General features: G+C 44.7%; 1 protein-coding gene across 1 annotated transcript in view; it reads left to right on the plus strand.

Annotated features, from left to right (window-relative positions):
* Positions 1-20,999, plus strand: part of SCARB2 (scavenger receptor class B member 2) — a 180,997-nt gene that overhangs the window by 143,731 nt on the left and 16,267 nt on the right. The window contains exon 10 of the mRNA XM_029599909.1: positions 14,411-14,462. Within this exon, the coding sequence (XP_029455769.1) occupies positions 14,411-14,462 (52 nt within the window). The remainder of the gene's footprint in view (positions 1-14,410; positions 14,463-20,999) is intronic.

Here is a 20,999-nt window from a genome sequence, read left to right on the forward strand (position 1 = left end):
TTCCATTGTTTATGAAGATAAGGTCCAACGTATGACCTGCTTTGTGGGTTGGTTCTGTCACAATCTGTCTAAAACCCATATTGCTGAGCGAGGCGAGGAGAGTTTTACAGTTGGTGGATTGAGGTTGGACATCTACGTGGAGGTTAAAATCTCCCATGAGTATGGTAGGTTTACTGGAGTTTAGGTGTTTTGCTGTGAGTTCTATGATTGATGATGGGTCTGATTCCAGTATTCCAGGAGGGGCATAAATTAAACCAATCGTCAGGTGTTTCGATTTGAAGAGCGCAAATTCGATGTTTGATAGGTTATTTGAGGTCTGCAAAGCCAGACATAGTGATTTTTTGGCTGCAAGGAGAAGTCCACCTCCTCTTTTTTTGGGTCTGGGTATGGAGAGAAGATCGTATGCCTGGATGGGTAGCTGATTTATTAGAGCGGTGTCAGTGGGTTTTAACCAGGTTTCTGTGATGGCACAGATGTCTGGTTTTGCGTCGGATAGTAAGTCATTGAGTATATGAGTTTTCTTAGAGATGGATTGTGCGTTAACAAGCGTGAGAGAGAAGAGCGTCAGCCCTAGGAATTGGGTGACCGGTGTCAGTAGGATAGGCCTTAGCCTCTGTTGACGGTTGTGATGGGGGGGAGTGGGGGGCTTAGGTGCTCTCCACTTGTGGCTGTGGATGATGGGAATTGTGAGGATTCCCATGATTAGATGTATCAGCAGTCTTATCAGTCAGACGAAATACTGGGCGAATGCAGTCAGGAGAATGCTGGGCGAATGCAGTCAGGAGAATGCTGGGCGAATGCAGTCAGGAGAATGCTGGGAAATGATTTTCAGCCTGCTTGAATACTTCACCGGTATTCATGTTATCCAACTTTCGTTTGGGCTGGTCATCTGGTAGGTAGGCTGATAGCTCCGGCACTGATGTAATGCAAGTACGAATACAGTTGCAAAGGGGTTGTCGCCACCTGTAAGCAGTCATAAATCCTCCTGGGCTGCCAGATGGGGCTGCTCGAAGGGGCGCTCAAAGGGGCAGGCTCCTTTGTTGCGCTCCTTAGGCGCACGGTGCGCGACGCCGGAGCTGGAGTGATTTTAAAGTCCCTCTGGGGCCTTCCCTATTGGCTGGAGGTAGGTGCTTGTAGGCGGGCCCTGCTTGCCGGTCTGGGCGGGCTGCTCGGCGTCGGGACGGCGCGGTAGGCCGCGTGGTCGTTCGCGGACCCAGCGGGGGGAAGGGGGAAGTTAACTGGCCTTTCTTCTCAATCTACCCCAGCCTAGAGTGGGTTGCACAGGATGTGTTCCTCACCACATGGTCGGGGGGACTCTTCTACACTTACTCTCTGATACCGCTGATTTGCAGGACAATCCAGAAATGCATTGCGGACATCACAGACCTCATCCTTACTGCTCCAGCTTGACCCAGACAACCTTGATACGTCTATCTAGTTCGACTGTCCATTGCCCCGCCTGTCTTCCTGGGCGACAGTGTGAATCTCCTGACTCAGGAAGGAGGTACCCTTCTTCACCCCATGCACTCCTCACTACATCTCATTGCGTGGAAGTTGAAAGGCAAGTATTAAACCAGCTGCATTTATCAATGGAGGTCCAGGATGTCTTAACCTCATCGAGGAAGATTTCCATTAGGAGGAACTATCAGGGCAAGTGGCAGCGTTACTCATCTTGATGCCAATGCAGGGACATAGACCCGTTCTCTTGCTCCCCTGAATTGTTGCTGGAGAATTTGCATACCCTGTACCAGTTGGGCGAGTGGAGGCATCCAATATGTGTCCATGTGGGTGCTATCAAAGAGTATCATCACCCATACAATGGGCTTCTGGTATCGAACCATCCTCTGGTTTCCCGCTTCATGAAGGGGGCTCTTGCGGTTGCGACTGCCAGTAACCAAACCTCTTCTTCTGTGGGATCTCAGCCTGGATTTGGAACAGCTTATTCTTCCTCCCTTTGAACCATTAGATACTTGCCACAGATATCTGACATGGAAAGTGCTCTTCCTGGTTGTAGTGAATTCGGCAAGGAGAGTCAGTAAGATATAGGCACTAGTTTACTACTCCCCATATTTACAATTTCACCACAACAAGGTTGCCTTCCGAACCCATCCCTCTTTCTTACCTAAGGTCATTTTGGCTTTCCACTTGAATCAGACCATCACATTGCCAATGTTCTTCCCAAAGCCACATAACAATGAGAGGGAATGACTTCTTCACACTTTGGATTGTAAAAGAGCTTTAGAATACTATAAACAACAAACTCATTCAGAGATTAGGACTTCTCAACTTTTTGTGTCTTTCAACCCGAATGCACTCGGTCTACCGGTGTCCAAAAGAACTCTGTCAAATTGGATCTCTCCGAGCATTCACTTTTGAAGCAGATGCCCATGCGTGCAGGCCTAATGGGGAGGGACAAGGTGTGGAAGGGGGGGGGGGGCTTGCCCTGATGTTCAGCTTGCATCCCTTGCGGGCGATACTTAGCACCCAACGATTCGATGTGATATCCTGCCTCCCATTAATGGTGATAGATGTGACCCTGTTACCTTCAAAAACCCTGCTGAGGCCTGGAGTTTTTCTATCGCTGCCACTGTTGGCACTGGCCCCTTGACCTAATCCTGGGCTGTGCTTGTTGCGGCTGCTGTCTGCTTGGTTGGAAGGTTGGCGGGCGGTAAGGCGGATATGGCCTGAAAGGGCATCTTTGATAATAGCCCTTCCTGTAACCTTGGTGATACCTCCTGGCAGAGACAGTACTGCCACGTTCTGCTCCTTCAACTGGGAGACCATCTTCCGCAACTTGTCCCCAAATAAATTGTCACTCTTACACGAGAGGTCTGCCAGTTTCTCCTGCACAACCTCCCAGATGGCACTGGCTCTTAACCAGGCTATTCTTCGGGCCGCTATTGCTGCCGCTGACGTAAGGGCAGATGTCTCGAAAGCCTCATATATTGTGTGGAGTAGAAGACACAAACCCTTTTCCAGGTCGGAGAACATCTGAGGAAGAGTTGTGTCATTTGAGGTCACGAAGTGGAGCTTGAGGGACTGCATACATACATAGAGATATTGGATTATGTAAAACTGATGCTGTTTAATCCTTGCATTCAGCATACCCGTTTGGAAGGCCCTCTTCCTGATGTCATCTAAATACCTGCTGTCCCTACCCTGCGGGGTATTTGAGTGAAGGTGATACTTCTTAGAACGTTTCATGGCCAACTCTACTATTACAGAAACATGCAGCAGCTGTACCATTTATTTATTTATTTATTTATTTAAAAGTATTTATATACCGCTTTTTAAAATAAAATTTTATCAAAACGGTTTACAATATGTTAAAATAAAGTAAAAATAAAATATAACTAAAATAAACTTAAAATACATAAATTTAACTAAATAGCTAGATAAATGTTAGCTAAAACAAATTATTAAATAACAAAATAATAATAACGGTAACATGCCATGGGTAAAGAGTAGGGAGGGTAAAAAGGATGGAGGGGGGAGGAGGGGGGGGGGGTAGCAACTTATCGAATTGTAATGTCCTAGAAAGAACATGGATGGGATAATAGAAGAGAGACGATAATGTAATATGTATCTGATGAGAGAAATTTAGGGGATGGAGTTTCATTTTTGATCGGGGAGATGTTTAGTGGGAATGTTGTAGAAGGGGGATTTTGTAGAAGGGGGAATGTTGTAGAAGGGGGATTTCCTCATCCTGAACTTGAGGTCAGTCTTCCTGGATGTTGGCGAGCCAGAGAAGGGGGACTCCCAGGTCTTCGCCATCACAGAGTTCAGGACGGCATGGGAGGGTAAGGCCGTAGGTTCAGCTGGGACCTCGAAGATCTTTAGGATTCCCAAAATCTCCGTTCTAGGATCTGGGACCTTCTCTGTCTCAATATTGAGGCGAGGTCCTACCTTCTTGATAAACTTGGAATACAAGAGGTCTTCCGGAGGCGAGGACGGTTCTGGTGGGTCCTCTGGTGGGTCCAACGGGATTCCTGTGGATGATTCCGGCAAAGTCAGAAGGGAGTCATCTGGTCCCCGTGTCAGGTTGTGGGGAGAACTGCGGGCAGGAGCTCAGCAGCCTCTCTGGTGGACTATGCTCCTCCTGAGGTGGAGACTGAGAATCCCCCACCGGTGAAAATTCCTCCAAGGCAGGGCTTGATGGAAGGCCCTTCTTGCTGCTCTCGAGAGAAGAACTTTGACAGAATCTCCTATATCTATGACATAGCCTGGGATGCCAGCCCTCCTTCTCCAGGGGTGGGATGCTTCCTTTCGAGCCCCTTATGCCTCTTTTGACCGTTGTTTGGTGGAGGGACTGCGGCCAGAAGGATGTTTTGAGTCCGGCCACCCTCAGTTGGTAGGCAGGTATTTCGTCCCTATGAGTTTTCTTGTGCCTCTTTTCTAGAGGCTCCTGTAATTGAGAGGAACATCTCTTCCTTTTTGACACTGAAGACATTGACGAATAAACTCTTGCAGAGGAGTCCAAGGATCTGGTGGAAAGATGCTCTTCTGAAAGCGGCTCCACGTCCAAGAAGCCCATCTCAAAAAGCTCCTCCAGAGAAAAGACAACTTGAGGGTCCACAGCCCGTCTTGACTTGTGGGAGGCCTTCTGGGGAGACCTACTCACCAGCTGTTGCTTTGGGTGCGACTTACGGTCCTTTTGCGTCGGATGCATCAACAAAGCCTGATCCCCCGCTTGTTTCTGCATCTTGGATAGCTTGGCATGCGTTGATTCAGACAACACATGAGGCCCCCGCTTCGTTGATGTCGAGAGTCTTCAGCGCATCCGTGCGTCAAGCATCTTGGTGCTTTGCCTTCGACACATGCACTGTGTCAGTGGCAGATAGGGCGCCGAGGTATTTAGACGCTTGTGTCGGTGTGTGGGCTTCCATGATGCTGGTGGTTGAAGTAGCTTTGTGCGAAGGTGCCATCTGCACATCTCCCGATGCCCGTGATTCGTGGGGGCACGGGAGTCTGTTTGGCAGGGAGACCCACCTGGCTCTTGCTCTTCTTGGCACTAAGTGGCCGAGGGACGAGGCCCTCCGAGTTTTTTCCTGTTGATCCGTGTTGGGCCCTGGGGATGAGTGGGCCGAGTGGCACTCTGACGCCAGCACATAGGACCCGGTGCCTTCCTCCCTAAAATGGGCAATCTTCTGGGTCCGCTGGCACTGGGCCTGGGGTGATATCAGACTGCAGTCCCTGCAAGAGGACTCCTCGTGGTCCGGGCCCAGGTAAAGGCAACAATAATTATATCCATCAATGATGGACATAATCTTTCCGCACTGGCAGTACTTGAAGCCCAGCGGCTTCGGGGCCTTGCTAGCACTAAAAAGTGTTGTTGGTTCCAAAAAAATCGAAGAAGAGATTAGTTGAAAGTCGAAGGAAGATGAAAATAGAGTAGCTCCTTGTGCAACTGGCAGCACGGAAAAAAAAACAGACTGAAGGAAGATGGCATCGCGCAGGAAAGGATGTACAGTCGCACAGAGCCAAAGCTTTGTGATCTTTGAGAAGCTCTGCCCAGGGCCACCTGGAGGACATCCCAGACAGCATGGCTAATTCAGCTTGCTTATTGGCAGGAAAAAATACTTTTTTTACTCAGTGCATAATTAAATTCTCGTGGATGTGGATGCAAGCTATTAGTGTAGTTGGGTTTAAAAATGTTTGGACAATTTCCTCGAAGAAAAATCGATAAACAGTTACTAAGGTGGACTTCGGGAAATCTACAGCTTATCCCTGGGATAAGCAGCATGGATTCTATCAATCTTTTGGGATCCAGCCAGGTAGTTGTGACCTGGATTGGCCACTGTTGGGAACAGGATATGGGGCTTGATGGACCTTTGCTCTGACCCAGTATGGCAAGTTCTTATATTGTTATTTTCTTATTTTTCTTTATGGGTTCTTCTGAGAGATGGCCTTTTCTGAAGCCAGTGTAGATATAAATTTGGAATATATGTCATTTTTATCAGCAGTAGTAGAAAAACATAATTCTTTTTTTTAAAGAAAATCGCTCAAAAGTAATTTCCTCTTTTCTTTAAAATTGTGCCTTTTTCATTGTTCCATGGGGTAGAAGTATTTCTGCTTGTTAAGCACATTCACTATCATCAGTATTAATGGGTTAGAATCAGGGTGTGACCCAGACTTGATTCTGAAGTGCCTTCATATTGAAAACCAGTTTTAAAAAGTACAAAATTAATTTTACCTATGGAACTATGGTCAAGTGATCAGTACATTTTAATAAAAATACATTACACAACTTTTTTCACAAGTACAAAATTTATGGCAAAATCTCCAGTAATTCATCTCTTTTTCCAAGGCTTAATTGAAATTGGGGAATGATATTCATTTTTTGTTGTCTTCACTGACAACTGAATAATTTTAAAAAATTACAAATACTACTGCTTTTAGCCCTTTCTCTCTTCATCTAAGTTGAGACTTGTGAAGGGATACATGTTTGAATACTTGAGCCATACGGCAATGTGCACTGCAGTAGGGAGATGAAAGCTAATTTCTGCACTAACAGGGAATCCGTGTATTAACAAAATTGGAAAGATATACTCATGGAGTGCCCAATGAAATGGCCGATGAAATTTAATGAGGACAAGTACAAAGTGATGCATATGAGGAAAAATAACCCACGTTGTAGTTACATAATGTTAGGTTCCATATTAAGAATTACCACCCAGGAAAAAGATCTGGGCATCATAGTGGATAATACATTGAAATTATTGGTCAGTGTGTAGCAGCGGGGGTCAAATAAGCAAACAGAATGTTAGGAATTATTAGGAAAAGAATGGTGAATAAAATGGAAAATTTCATAATGCCTCTGTATTGCTCCATGGTGAAGACCGCATCTTGAGTACTGTGTGCAGTTCTGGTCGCCGCATCTCAAAAAGGATTTAGATATACTGGAAAAAGTTAAAAGAAGGGCAACCAAATTGATAAAAGGGATGGAATGGCTCCCCTCTGAGGAAAGGCTAAAGAGGTTAGGGCTGTTCAACTTGGAAAAAAGATGGCTGAGCGGAGATATGTTAAGAGATCTATAAAATCATGTGAGGGCTAGAATGAATAAATGTGAATCAGTTATTTGCTCTTTTAGATAATTCAAGGACTAGAGGGCACTCCATGAAGTTAGCAAGTAGTACATTTAAAACAAATCTGAGAAAATTATTTTTCACTCAACACATAAGTTCTAGAATTCATTGCCAGAGGATGTGGTTAATGCAGTTAGCATAGCTGGGTTTAAAAAAGGTTTGGACAAGTTCCTGGAGAAGTCCATAAACTGCTATTAATCAAATTGACTTGGGAAATAGCCACTGCTTATTACTAGCATTAGTAGCATGGGATTTATTTACTGTTTGGGTGTTTGCCAGGTACTTGTATCCTGAATTGGCTACTGTTGGAAACAGGATGCTGGGCTTGATGGACCCTTGGTCTGACCCAGTATGGCAAATTCTTATGTTCTTATCTCCAGCATTTATTCATCAGAGACCAAATGCACTTACCTTGTACTCCTACTTTCACTCCTCTCCCCCAATAATTACATTTTTGAGGGATATGGGTAGCATTAGATAGTCTGCATTTCCTCCCTGGTGATTGTATACTCCATGCCTCTTCCCTTATCCTGATGCCCTGTCTTTCTCTTCCTCCACTCCTCATTCCAGTCCTGGTTCAGTCTTCTCCCTTTCCAGCCACTCATCCCAGTGCAGTGTCTTCTCCACTCTCCATCTATTCTCCCTGGTGTAGTCCTCTCCCCCTCCCCCCCCCCCCAATGGCTGCACATTCTTATGGCTCCTCCTCCTTTTCAGCTGGCAAGGCCTGGGGATCTTTTCCAGTACCCCTCCTCTGACCACTTGTTGTAGCCAGGAAAGTAATGCATTTTAGGTGCACTTCATGTGCATTACTTTCCAGGTCACAAAAAGTGCATGCACAGATGAAAAAGAACACAGACAGACATTGCCAGGTGCAGAAGTCATTCCTACAGTTTCACTGTAAAGAAAGCAAACAATACAAAGCAGAAAGAGCACATTTAAAGAGTAGATTATGCTTGAGACTGGTATGGAGAGCAGTGGTAGGAAAAGGATTGAAGTATCAGGTAAAAGGGAAGGGAAGGGGAAAGAACTGGTGATGGGCTGTGTATGGGTATTTGTATGATTATCTATCCAAAATAGAAGAATCTCTGCTGAGCAACCTAGATGGGCTATTTTGGTCTTTCCTGTTGTCATTTACTATGTTGATGTTTTACTATATCATATCAGCAGCATCAGAAGTTGAGGTATTAAGGAGAAATGAGTTTCAGTTGTGCTATTGGACCCAGATAAGAGCTTAAGACGTGTAAGGAAGACTTTAGCACCCAGTTAGTGTATGGTAAGAATCGGTGGCACTGTATTTTGAATAGATCTTCTGTAAATTAATAGGTTCTTCTGCTGGTGCCTTTTAGTTTGTCTCCTGTGCCAGGGATGGCCAAATGTTCACACACCAAGAGCTGGGGAATCGGATTGCACAGCACCTCATGTTTTCAAGAGATGGGGAGGGGAGGTCCCTTTGAGAAGCGGAAGAAGGTCCCCAAATGAGGATATCTCCTTCCCCACCACTATCTTTCTCTTTCTCTCCACCTCTCACTCAGTGCCTCCACCAGTCTCTCTCACTTTTTCAGTCTCCCCTACCCTATCACTACCAGTCTCTCTCAAGCCACCTTGTCTTCACAGGTCTTGAGGTTCTTCCACCTTGTCCCCACCAATCTCTGGTCAGCATTTCCCTCTCTCTCTCCCTCCACGCTCTGCCCATGTCTGTCTGTTCTGCAGAACGTGGTAGCATGAACCTTGGTGAAGAATAAGGTGCCAGACACTCCAGTTTGCATATCTGACTTGAGGGAAATGAGGAGCGAGCTGACATTGATTCCCTCACAGCATTCAGCTCCTCCTTGTGCTGTCCCCCAGCACTCTCCCAGCATTGATCCTTTTCCCCGACTTTCCCCAAAATGTACTTTTTATGCCTCTCCTCCCAGAAGCATTCAGCCCCTCTTGCAGGGAGCTAATTTGGTTCTTCTTTACTGTAACTGTCATCTCCAGCCTTGTCCACTTCTCTCTTGTGGCTCCAATGCAACTGGTTGCAAAAACAGGTGGGGAGGAGACAGCAGGGAGAAGCAGAGAAAAGCCTCTGCTTCATCCCTTCTCTCCTATTTACACACTGCAATCAGTAGCACTGCAAGGACGGGAAGGGAGGCGCTGGAACAGAGAGCGAGCAGAATAGATAGAGGAGTAAAGGACTCTTGGGAATTGCTCCCTGCCCCAGCCCCTCCCTTCCCGTCCTTGCAGTGCTACTGATTGCAGTGTAAATAGAAGGGAGGGGCTGAAGCCAGGGAGCAGATTTTGACCTTCAGCGGATACTGTCCCTCCCCGCCTGAATGCAACCAGCAGCACTGGTGTGAGTGCTCCCTTCTCCAGCCTCTCCCCTCCTTTGCAGTGGTACTCAGTTTCCATGGGAAGCAGAGGGCCACAGCCACATTTTGCACATTGGAGCTATAGGTTGGCCACCGCTGCCATATGTACTTGAGAATAAAATGAGCCCTTAAATACAGTAGGGAATTGAGTGAAAGCAATACTTCAGCAGTGCTAACTCAGTAGTTAGCTGTGTTGAATGTTTCAGTACTGCACAGACAGCGGGTTTACTTCTGCATTTTAGAGGTAGCACAAGCCATCCCTCCAAGTAGTTTGCATGCTGCCTCCTAGTCCTGTTTGGGGCAGTGCAAATATCACATGCTGTGGTTTATGGCATGTATGGTAATAAGTAACCAGAACATGTGGGATGCCAAAACTCTAGAATAGAGAAAACAAGCACTTCAACAAACAGCTGATCTTTCCAAAAGCAAAGCATAATAAAATGATTTATAAGGCAGCACAATATAATCATACACCTGATGCTTTGAAAATATTTTTAAAAGGGATTTATAGGGCAAAGAAATGCCAAACATTGTCCTCGTGAATTGAAACCTTATTTTATGAAAACTTGTAACTGAAACATTATGGGCACTCTTGTTAGAATAGTATATACAAACTTAAATATTTGTGCCTCCCTGTAAACCATTGTGGTGGTACTTAACTAAATGACGGTATAGAAAAGATTGTAAGTACGTAAGTAAATAAATAAATAAATAAATAAATAAATCCTTCCTGCTCTCCACTTCATTAACTTTGCTTTTCTTTTTGGTGTGTGTGAGTGACTGGCTGTTCATTGGTTCTTGTTTTATCATTACCTGACTCTGGAAGTTTAAATGTCCTGCAGTGTACTCTGCAGGTCGTGAGCCCTCCTCAGTTGTGGTTGAAAACTAGAACATCCATCACTTGCTCGCTTATTTCTGTGAAGGCATCCCCACCCTCCGCCTTGTGGCAGGCACTGTGGGTGCTGAATCGTTGTCTGTGTCAAGATTCATTGGACTGGGGAAAGGATTTTCAGTTTTGTGTTTCACTTCCCTCAGTGTATGATTGGAAGTTTAACTTTGCTTGCGGACTCTGACACTTTCTGCCTTATGAAATATCAGCTCTGTGTAGGGCTGGTGAAGGGTCTGTAGCGTCCTAGGCTGACCAGTTAATCCCCGCTCCCCCCAAAACTCACTCTGATGAGTTAGCTATTAGATATATATGAAGTTTACCAGCAGTTACATGAGAAGCCAAGAAATATAAATCATTTGTGTGTATTGCTTTTGAAAGATCAGCTCTTTGTTAAAGTGTTTATTTGTACTCTTTCTATGCTTCAGAGTTTTGGCATACCAAAGGCTGGCTGATGGGTTTGTTTCGGAGCACACCTGGCACAGGGGTCACTTCAATGTGGCACACCATCCGCTTTCCCATCATCACTTTCTCTTCTCTTCTCTTCCCTCTCCCCCCACCCCTTGGCATCATCATCTTCCCTCTTCCCCCAGCATCATAATCATACCTCTCCTCTGGCACCATCATCTTCCCTCTCCCACCATCTCTTTCCCCTCCCTCGTATGATCTCCTTCCCTCTCCTTCACTCCCTGGTATCATCACCTTCTCCCTCCACCTCCTCACCCCTGGAATCATCATCACTACCTTCCCTTCTATCTATATCCCCTCCCCCTGGCATCATCATCCTCCCTCTCCCACCACCTTTTCTCTTCACCCTTCACCCTTCCTCATCATCACCTTCCTTCTCCCCCATCCCCAGGCATCATCACCTTCCCTCTCCCCCTGATATAATCTCCTTCCCTCTGACTCTACCTCTCTCCTTGGCATCATCATCACCCTTCCTCTGCCTCTACCCCTCTCCTTCACTCCTTGGCATCATCATCATCTTCCCTGTGCCTCCACCCCTCTCCCTCACCCCCAGGCATCATCAATTTCCCTTTCTTTCCATCCCCTGACATCATTGCTTTCTCTTTCCTCTCCCTCCACTGCCCAGGCCAATCACCTTCTCTTCCTTTTCTCTTCACCCACTGGCATGATTTGCCCTCTCCAGCACTTCCTAGTATCATGATCTTCCCTCTCCCTTGCCCCCTGGCATCATCACCTTCCTTCCCTCTCCACTCCTCCACTCTTCCACCCCACTGACACCATCAATCTTCCATCTCCCCCACTCCCTGGCATCATTATCACCTTCCCTCTCCTTCCACCTTTCCTCCCCACCTCTTTGAAGCATCATCATCGTCATTCTCCTTCCACCCTTCTCCCCCCAAACCCCTGGCATCATCAACTTCTCTTCTTCACCCCCCCCCCCTACACACACACACATCCTGTAGCACATTAATCTGTCCTTTTCCATAATCTACCCCAATCTTTGAACAGCAAAAGTCTGGGAACAGACTTACCCAGTGCTGCTTCTTCCTCCTTTGCCAGCGTCTGTCTGCAGTCTGAACTGCACGAGGCCCGCAAGTCTTCCAAGTGTTATAATCTCCGGCCGCAGGCTAGCAGTCCCTACCTCCCGATGCCAGGCCTCAACCTCAGCCCCTCTCGCCTCGGCTGCGGCGGGCAGCTGCCATCGCAGTCCTGCCGTTCCTGGGCTTTCCAGCTCGACCAGGGACAGTCCTCCGCCGACTCTTGCCGCCTCCCATCCGTGAGCAGACGCCGCCACATATTTTTGCTCACGTGCTAGTACACGTGTGTATGGGCGCATTGTTGCTTATTTTAAAATTTCCATCTCAGTGAGCAACTGAGCTTCCATGGAAAGAACATAAGAAATTGCCATGCTGGGACAGACCAAGGGTCCATCAAGCCCAGCATCCTGTTTCCAACAGAGGCCAAAAACCAGGCCACAAGAACCTGGCAAGTGCCCAAACATTAAATAGATTCCATGCTACTGATGCAATTAATAGCAGTGGCTATTCCCTAAGTATAATTGATTAATAGCCATTAATGGGCTTCTCCTCCAAGAACTTATCCAAACCTTTTTTGAACCCAGCTACACTAACTGCACTAACCACCTCCTCTGGCAACAAATTCCAGAGCTTAATTGTGCGTTGAGTGAAAAAGAATTTTCTCCGATTAGTCTTAAATGTGCTACTTGCTAACTTCATGGAATGCCCCCCAGTCCTTCCATTATTCGAAAGTGTAAATAACCGAGTCACATCTACTCATTCAAGACCTCTCACGATCTTAAAGACCTTTATTTTACAGCTTAAATAAGCGTTTTGTCTTTTTTGGTGAACGGGGGAGTGGGGGAAAGGACTAATAGCAGCTGGTCTATAACACTTTCTCAGCTTACCAGTTAGTCACTACTCAGCCTTGTGACTCATAGTTCTCCAAAACATCTCTTAATACATTATGAGTACACCCCAAAGAGTGTTCTTGCTTACAAGGAGGTCTATTTTAAAATGAGCGTGCATGTGTCCATACATGCATGTATCGGCACAACTGGGGATTTGCTGGAATTTTTAATCGTGTGCGCATGTATTTTAAAATACACTAACAGTACGTAAGTATGCTCCTAATTTTAAGAGTTACTCAAGCACAGCTAGTGTGCATGTATCTTCCATAGGACCTTGTCGGTTTTTACATGCATATTTAAGTGAATTTTAAAACATGTTCGCATGAAGCACATTCCCAGTTTTCCCATTGGTCCACCAGCTTGTCCAGTTAATAGCGAGGTCTTTCAGACCCCTATGGTTCTTCATCCTACATGCTTCCCAGTTGACGCGGACCCCTCATCCTGTCCTTTAAGCCCTAAAACACGAGATCTACAGACTTGCTACTCATCAGGAGCAGCAGTAAAGTTACGCGGACATCCAGCGTACATGCATTGCAGCTTTTGGTTTTAAAATTTGGATTTGCATGTGTAAGCCCTGGCCCCGCCTCGGAATTGCCCATTCCCCGTCCCTTTCCTGCTCCCTTATTCCTTACGCGCGCACAGGTTCAAATGCACATATTTTGCGGGTTTTTAAAATCCGCGTTGCTCGCACACGGCCCGCATACGCACATACAGTATGTGGGCATTTTTGCACGAGCAATGCTTTTAAAATCAACCTTATATGTTCCATGCTGATGGTATACTGTAGATTTAATGTAACATAGAAATCCTACATGCAATAGTTTTATGTATTATTGCATTGCTTTTTATTCAAAGGGAAAATAACTGCAGACTTGTAGCAGGAAGCTCTAAAACCTTTATGCTTCATCCATGGTTTCAAAAAGAGAAAATTAGCATCCCTTTGCTTGAAATGTAGGGTGAAAGAGAACATGGGTAATTATTTAGTCTGATGGCACAGAAAAGATCAGGCTAGGGCAATTGAAAAGACTGGAGTTTTGAAAAATTGTTTTATCTCCCAGACAAACCTTGTAGGATCCTAGCAGGGATGCTGCTCAAAAAGTCAGGAAGGTTGAAATACTCCCGACTGTATGGGACATGGAGTTATGTGCATGTATGTGGGGAAAAGTGTTATTGTTTTATGTATACTTTTTTTAAGTAAAGAGATTCTTTCTTTTCCATGTTGTTTTGTTAACCGATAATCATACAGCTTATTCATTTGTAGCCTGCCGAAACTTTCCTGTTCAACAAATGCACCATCATATCCATGGATTCAAATCCAGATTGGTTGCTGCAGTCTTGGTTAGATTCTGCTTATAGACATTCAGCTCAGCTGATCAGAGTAACCTCCCCCCATAAACTGGGCATGCATTCTTAAACCTACAGCATAGGCACAGCATTTTTTATTTTATTGCTGTGAAAACAATAATAATATTCCATATTCTAGTTTTTTGGTTACAGTCCCGGAATAGTAGGGATGTAAAAGAGAAGTAAGCCTGATAAAAGATAATGAGGTTAAAGGCTACATTTTTCACTAACAGTGCTTGCCAGTAGTTGTTTTGTTGTAGCTAGGCTAAAAGAAGTGAATAAGCAGTGAGATATTTGGTAAGAACATTTGAAATGTTGCAAATTATCAATTTTACATTTTTTTTTCCCTCAGCATTCCTGAAAATATCAGAACGCTGGTCTTTCCCATAATGTACTTAAACGAGGTGAGAAAATTTCACAGTCTTTGGATGGAGCTGATGCATGCTTTGAAATTCTTTACTTGTATATACTAATGTTACATTATAGGCCGTATACACAGCGACAAACATATGAGTAAATCATGAATGGCAAAATATAATAGTACTGGTGCCCTCAACATTTACCGACATGCAAGAATTCATTTCCCCTCATCTTTTGCCCTATCCACTGTTTGAAGTAAATATGTTTAAAAACTGACAGTTCTTGCCAATAAATAAATACTTAGGTACACGAATTTCTGTTGTCTTCATAATGATATGAATGTCAAAGAGAAGTCTTAGTTTTGACCTTCAGCAGATACTGCTGTCGAGGCTGAAATGTGAGTGGCATTAAGAAGCTCTGTCATCCATAAAAATGGCTTGAGTAGTGGGAAGGAAGAAAAGTAGTGAGAGTGCAATGGGTCGAAATTTTCCTCTTTCCCTGAGCCTCTGGACTGCTCACCCTTACGCATCCAAGATGTTCCTTATTCATCTAATCTGCACTTTTCTGCAATCCATGCATTGAGCACCTAAGAGAGCTCTATGTCCCCAAACTTGATCCTCTCCCCCCCCCCCCCCTTTTCTGTTAAAACTCAGAGAGCAGAGGGCTTGGAAGCATTAGCAGAATATGATCCCATAATACTCAGCCCAGGGACTGCTGCTGCTGTTGCGAGATAAATAAAGCCCAGCAGTGGGATCACTGGACGTAGACTGCAGAAGTCTTAAAAATTAGAACGTGCATGGCTGACCTGGTGGCTGTGCTGTGGTGGAGGACCTAGGTTCCTCTCCCAGGCCTGAACTCTTGCTCCCAAGGCTGGGGATGCTGCAAAGGCTGGAGATAATCTGAACCTTCACTCAGTGAGAGGCGCCAGTATCCATGTTATAGCTGGTTTGTGGCTGCTGACTGAGGACACTGTGCTCACTGGGCTGAGTCGGGAGAAAAAGGAAAAATTCCCTAGGTAGCTGTGAATTAGAGGCTTTATGTCACCTCAGTCCAATAGAGGCCAATTCTAATTAAGCTGGTAGCCCAAAAGAACAGGAGGAAGTTGATGGCTCCTCTATAACCCCCATCCCCTCCAAAAAAAAACCCCAAAACTTGCTTTTAAGAGCTTTCTGGGTTACTTTCTCTTAAGTTTTAATGGAAGACAGTTTTGAGAGAGAGCAACTGTGTTTTAATAATTAATTTCTAATGTCTATTTGTAATGGTTTTTCAAAGGTAAGTAGTGGCTGCTTTTTAGAGATATGTGACCTTACTGAAGCAAGCTGCAGTTACCTTCAGGGTGAGTGAGTGTATATGGCATGTGATGTTATTTCTTGTTAAAAATAATACAAAAGGAAAACTGTATCATCTGTGTACTGCTCCGTATCCCAGACGTACACATGGCAAGCAGTGCATATTCACTTGTTAAAAATAGTACTTGAAATCAATTACGATATTTTTACATTTGTGTGATGCCTCCTGTAGTGTTCCTGTGCACCGATGGAATTAGTTGTATTAAGAGAAGAATCACAGATAACACCATACATTGGACCTGATGGGGCCAAACTGTCTCTCATTACACACAGTGGTGCCCAGTTTGTGTCATTTCATCACAAACACAGCTATCCTGAGGGAAACAGACTGAAATTTCAAAATGACTGAAAAGTGAATTTTTTATTGAATTGTTTTCTAAAATATAACAGAATTAGACGGTATAGCACTACTGTATATCACATTAATTTATGTATTCAATGTTCTATGATACTTTGTTAGAAGGAGTACATAAGGAAGTACATATGGCAAAAGTCCAATACTCATATCTGAATATCTTGTTCTTCAAGCAAGCACCTGGTTTACCCATTTTATCTCTATATTTCTCCAATCTGAAACTTATAAGTTGAATTGATCTCATCTGTCCTCTACACAATTTCTGATTGCTGCTACATACTTGCTCCGGGGATGGGGATACTGCAGAGGCAATGTTTTCAACCCCTGGAGAGTCTGAACCCTCACTCAGCAGAGATGCCACAGTATCCATGTTAGCTGGTTTCCAACGATTTGTGGCTCCTGGCTGAGGTCACTGGGCTGATTTGGGAGAGGGAGGGAACCCCTAGGTAGCTGTAAGAATAGAGGCCCAATTTCACTTTTTTTTTGTAATTTTTTTTACCAAGGTGGTATGTTTTTATATGTTTGTTATCTTTCAATGAAACGCTCTTCACTGCCAGACCTAGTAAAAGTTCTAATCCGTAGGAGCTTCTTGGAAGTAATCTCATAGGGGTAGATTTTCAGACCGCGCGAATAGGCGTACTTTTGCTGGCGCATCAGGCGCAAGCAAAAGTACACGGGATTTTAGTAGCCGCTAAAATCCTGGATCGGCGCGCGCAAGGCTATCGATTCTGTATAGCCGGCGTGCGCCGAGCCGCGCAGCCTACCCCCGTTCCCTCCGAGGCCGCTCCGAAATCGGAGCGGCCTCGGAGGGAATCCTCTAACGCCCTCCCCTCACCTTCCCCTCCCTTCCTCTACCTAACCCACCCGCCCGGCCCTGTCTAAGCCCCCTCCTTACCTTTATCGGGGGATTTACGCCTCCCGGAGGGAGGCGTAAATCCCCGCGCGCCAGCGGGCCGCTAGCGCGCAGGGACGCAACCTGGGGGCGGGTCCGGAGGGCGCGGCCACGCCACCTGACCGCCCCGGGCCGTAACCACGCCCCCGGGCCTGCCCCCAAAACGCTGCCGACACGCCCCCTAAACGCCGCGCGGCTCAGGCCCGCCCCCGACACGCCCCCTCGGAAAACCCCGGGACTTACGCGAGTCCAGGGGTCTGCGCGCGCCGATAGGCCTATTGAACATAGGCGCACCGGCGCGCAGGGCCCTGCTCACCTAAATCCGCCCGGATTTAGGCGAGCAGGGCTCTGAAAATCCGCCCCATATAGTATATATTACTTCATCAGAAAGACACTTTGAATTGTCAAACCCACTGCTGTTACAGTTCCAAATGTATAATATCTCACCCAACTTATACACCTTCCCCTCTCCCTCACTTAATAACCCAAGACTATATATAACAACATTATATATGTAATATCTTTGCTGTATGTAGGATCTTTACTGTATATAATAATCCTTACAATTAATAACTATTATATGTAATCAACTTACACTACATGAAAAGATGCTGTGATGATGTTTATACAACCTGTTCCATGATTCTGTAAACCGTTCTGATGTCGAAACCGAATGACGGTATACAAAACACGATAAATAAATAAATTTTATTCCAAAATTTTTTCAACACTTGACAGGATCACCTCTTGTGTCTGTAATTTCTCCTACAGACTTATACCACTCGGCCTCAACCTAACTATATTCACAGGCATCAGATACTTCCTCATAATTATTTTATATGCATTTTCTATCATTGTGGCAGAGGTTGCGGACTGTCACTTTATTCCATATTTGTGATCATTGATCCATATTCAATGTAGTATTAAGATCCTTTTTCTACTTTAAGCAGGAATCAAGAGAATATGTATCTGTTTCGCCCAGTAATTGATAAATTAAATAAACAAATCCCCTAATCCATTTAATATTTTCAAATGATATTTTATATATTTGGCTCTTTGTAATAAAAGGGTGCATATCATGGAAATTATACAGCATAATAACTGTTAAACTTTTGTCTTTAGACAAGCCTTTTGAAGGCATCAGGTTTGCTCTGTGTGTGGTTCTCTGAACTGAGGAAGGTCACTCAAATTACGGGAAAAGGATCAGAATTAAAGGCACATCCCTCTATATCCAGACAATCTATTCCCACTCCCTCAAAAAGTCCAAAAGACAGGACTTCAGGTTATGCTGTGAGTCAGGGATGCTGTGCACCGCGGAATCTCCCGCCGACATTTATCCTGTTTAGCTACTTATATTTCAGAGCGAGTCATTCTGGCGGGCTATGGCAATGAGTAAGGAGACCGGGAAGCGATCGTTACCTTCACTATGGACAGATTGGGTGGTCACGCTTAAAAAAAATCAGTTAAAAAGCCCAAGGCTGTTAGGCCGCTGTCAGTAAGTGAATCTGCTTCTGACGAAAAAATGGCCACCATACCACGGGAGACAGATGACCAGGCTGCTTCAATCCAGGCCTGGATGGAAGAATTTGCAGAAAAAATCTCTTGGTGTTTCCTGGAGGCCGGAGAGCAATGAGGGCGAGGGTGTGGCCAAACGGGATCTTATTTTCACATGTGGTGGTTTTGTCCCATTGTTGGTAAGTTCTGGGCATAAGTCACTCAAGAGATAGCTGATATTTTGGGCATACCTGTACATGTGATTCCAGAGTTAGGTCTTCTGGGACGTTGGAACAGGTCTTTGGTTCCAGTTAAGCATAGGGCGCTTGTGGGGCAGTTACTTCTTGCAGCGCGATTTGCCTTTGCTACCTTTTGGAAGACTTGTCCTACTAATGCTCATTGGAAAAAAGTCAAATATTGCTGATATTGACCAGTTACGTTATGACTTAAAGAAGGAGCACGCTAAATACATATCTATTTGGGACCCATATCAGGAGTATTTGAGAGTTAATTAGAACTTTATGAATGTACTCAGGGACTATTTGGCTATCTGGTCTCTGTAGATCTCTTTACAATGTGATTTTTATATTGTGAAGAAGTTTTTCTTCTATGTAATGCTGTATTGCAGTTACTTATGTAATACTTTTCTTTCCCTGTCATGTGCCATATAAAAAGTTATAAATAAAGAGTTATAAAAAAAAAAAAAAAGATTCCAAAACAATAAGGGCTGGATTTTCAAAAGGTTACGCGTGCGCCAGGCCTATTTTCAAAAGGTGTTTTGGACTATTTTCAAAAGGCCCGGCAGCGCACGTAAAGCCCCAGGACGTGCAAAAAGGGGAGGGGGCAGGGAGGGGGTGGTCCCTAGCAGGGCGGGGGCGGAGTCAGCGGCTCCTGGCACAGTGGCCATTTGCTGCTGTGTCAGAGATCGTGTGCTGGCAATCGGCCAGTGCACGCAACTTGCGCCTGCCCAGAGGCAGGCGCAAAAGGTAGAACAAAAATTTTGGGGGGGGGGGAGGTTAGAGTAGGGCTGGGGTGGGGAAAGGTTAGGAGAAGGGGTGGCAAAGTCAGGTTAGGGGGAAGGGAACGGGGGAAGGTTGTGTGTGCCGACCCTGAATTTTATAACTAGCGCGCGCAAGTTATAAAATCAGGTGTACATGTGCTCGCGCGCTTCTTTTAAAATCTACCCCTAAGAGTAGATGGATCACAATGGGTTCTCATAGAATAAGACCTATGAATCAGATATGCGAGGCAAAATGCTAGAAACTATTCTTAAAAACAAAATTACTGACTATAGACATGGCTTAATGGGTAGTCAACATTGGTAATGCAAGCCTTCCCTTTGGTAAAACAATCTTCTAGATATTTTTTAAGGTATAAACAAACATGTGGATAATGATGAGTCAACTGATAAAGTGTGTTTAGATTTTCAAAAGGTATTTGACAAAATCCTTAATGAGAGTCTTATTAGGAAATTTAAAAGTAATGAGATATTAGAACATAGGAAGATAACTTATGCCATGTGGGGTCAGACTTAAGGACCATCATCAAGCCCACTATCTTGTGTCTGACAGCAGCTAACCTGGACCACATGTACCCAGCAGATCTCAAACAGTAGATCCATTCTTTGATGCTCACTCCCAGGGATAAGCATTAGCTTTCCCGAGTCTACTTGGCAAGTAATGCTTTATGGACTTTTGCTCCAGGAACTTGATCCAAACTCCTTTTAATCCCAGCTATGCCAGATACCTTGATCACATCCTCCAGCAACAAAATCCACAGCTTGATTGTGCATTGTGTAAAAAAAAAAAAATGCTTTCTTTCTCCAATTCGTTTTCAATCTGCTACCTCTTAGTTTCATGGTGTGCCCCTTAGTTCTTAGATACTATTTGGAAGAGTAAATAACCTTTCCTTATTACCTGTTCCATCCAACTCATAATTTTATAAACCTCTATCATATCCTATCTCATTCTCTGCTCCAAACTGAAGAGCTCAAACCTGTTTAGCTTTTCTTCATAAGGGAACCGTTTCATTCTCTTTATCGTTTGGCGTGACCAGATCTGTACATATTACTCAAGACGCAATCACAGCATGGATTGATACAGAGGCATTATGGTATTCTCCATTTGATTTTCCATTCCCTTCTAAATAGTCAAAATGTTAGGATGTTGTGATCTAGTGATTACCACATGGAATGATGGTATATAAAACACTCAAATAAATAAAATCACCACACAGTGAACTTGAATGTATTGTCCATAATGACTCCACGATCCTTTTTCTCTATGGTGTCTCCCAGTATGGAATGCAGCGTCGTGTACCTATTTTTCCCCACGTGCATCACTTTGCAGGGGTCCATCTTAAATTTAGGATGCCATTTAGATGCCTAGGTCCCCGGTCTTGCAGTGTGCTCCTGCAATTCCTGACAGTCTGCTTATGTTTTAACAACGTTGAATAATAGTATGGCCATCTGCATATCTGATCACTTTACTCA

Source organism: Rhinatrema bivittatum, chromosome 1 (assembly GCF_901001135.1).
Source record: "Rhinatrema bivittatum chromosome 1, aRhiBiv1.1, whole genome shotgun sequence".
NCBI classification, from domain to species: domain Eukaryota; kingdom Metazoa; phylum Chordata; class Amphibia; order Gymnophiona; family Rhinatrematidae; genus Rhinatrema; species Rhinatrema bivittatum.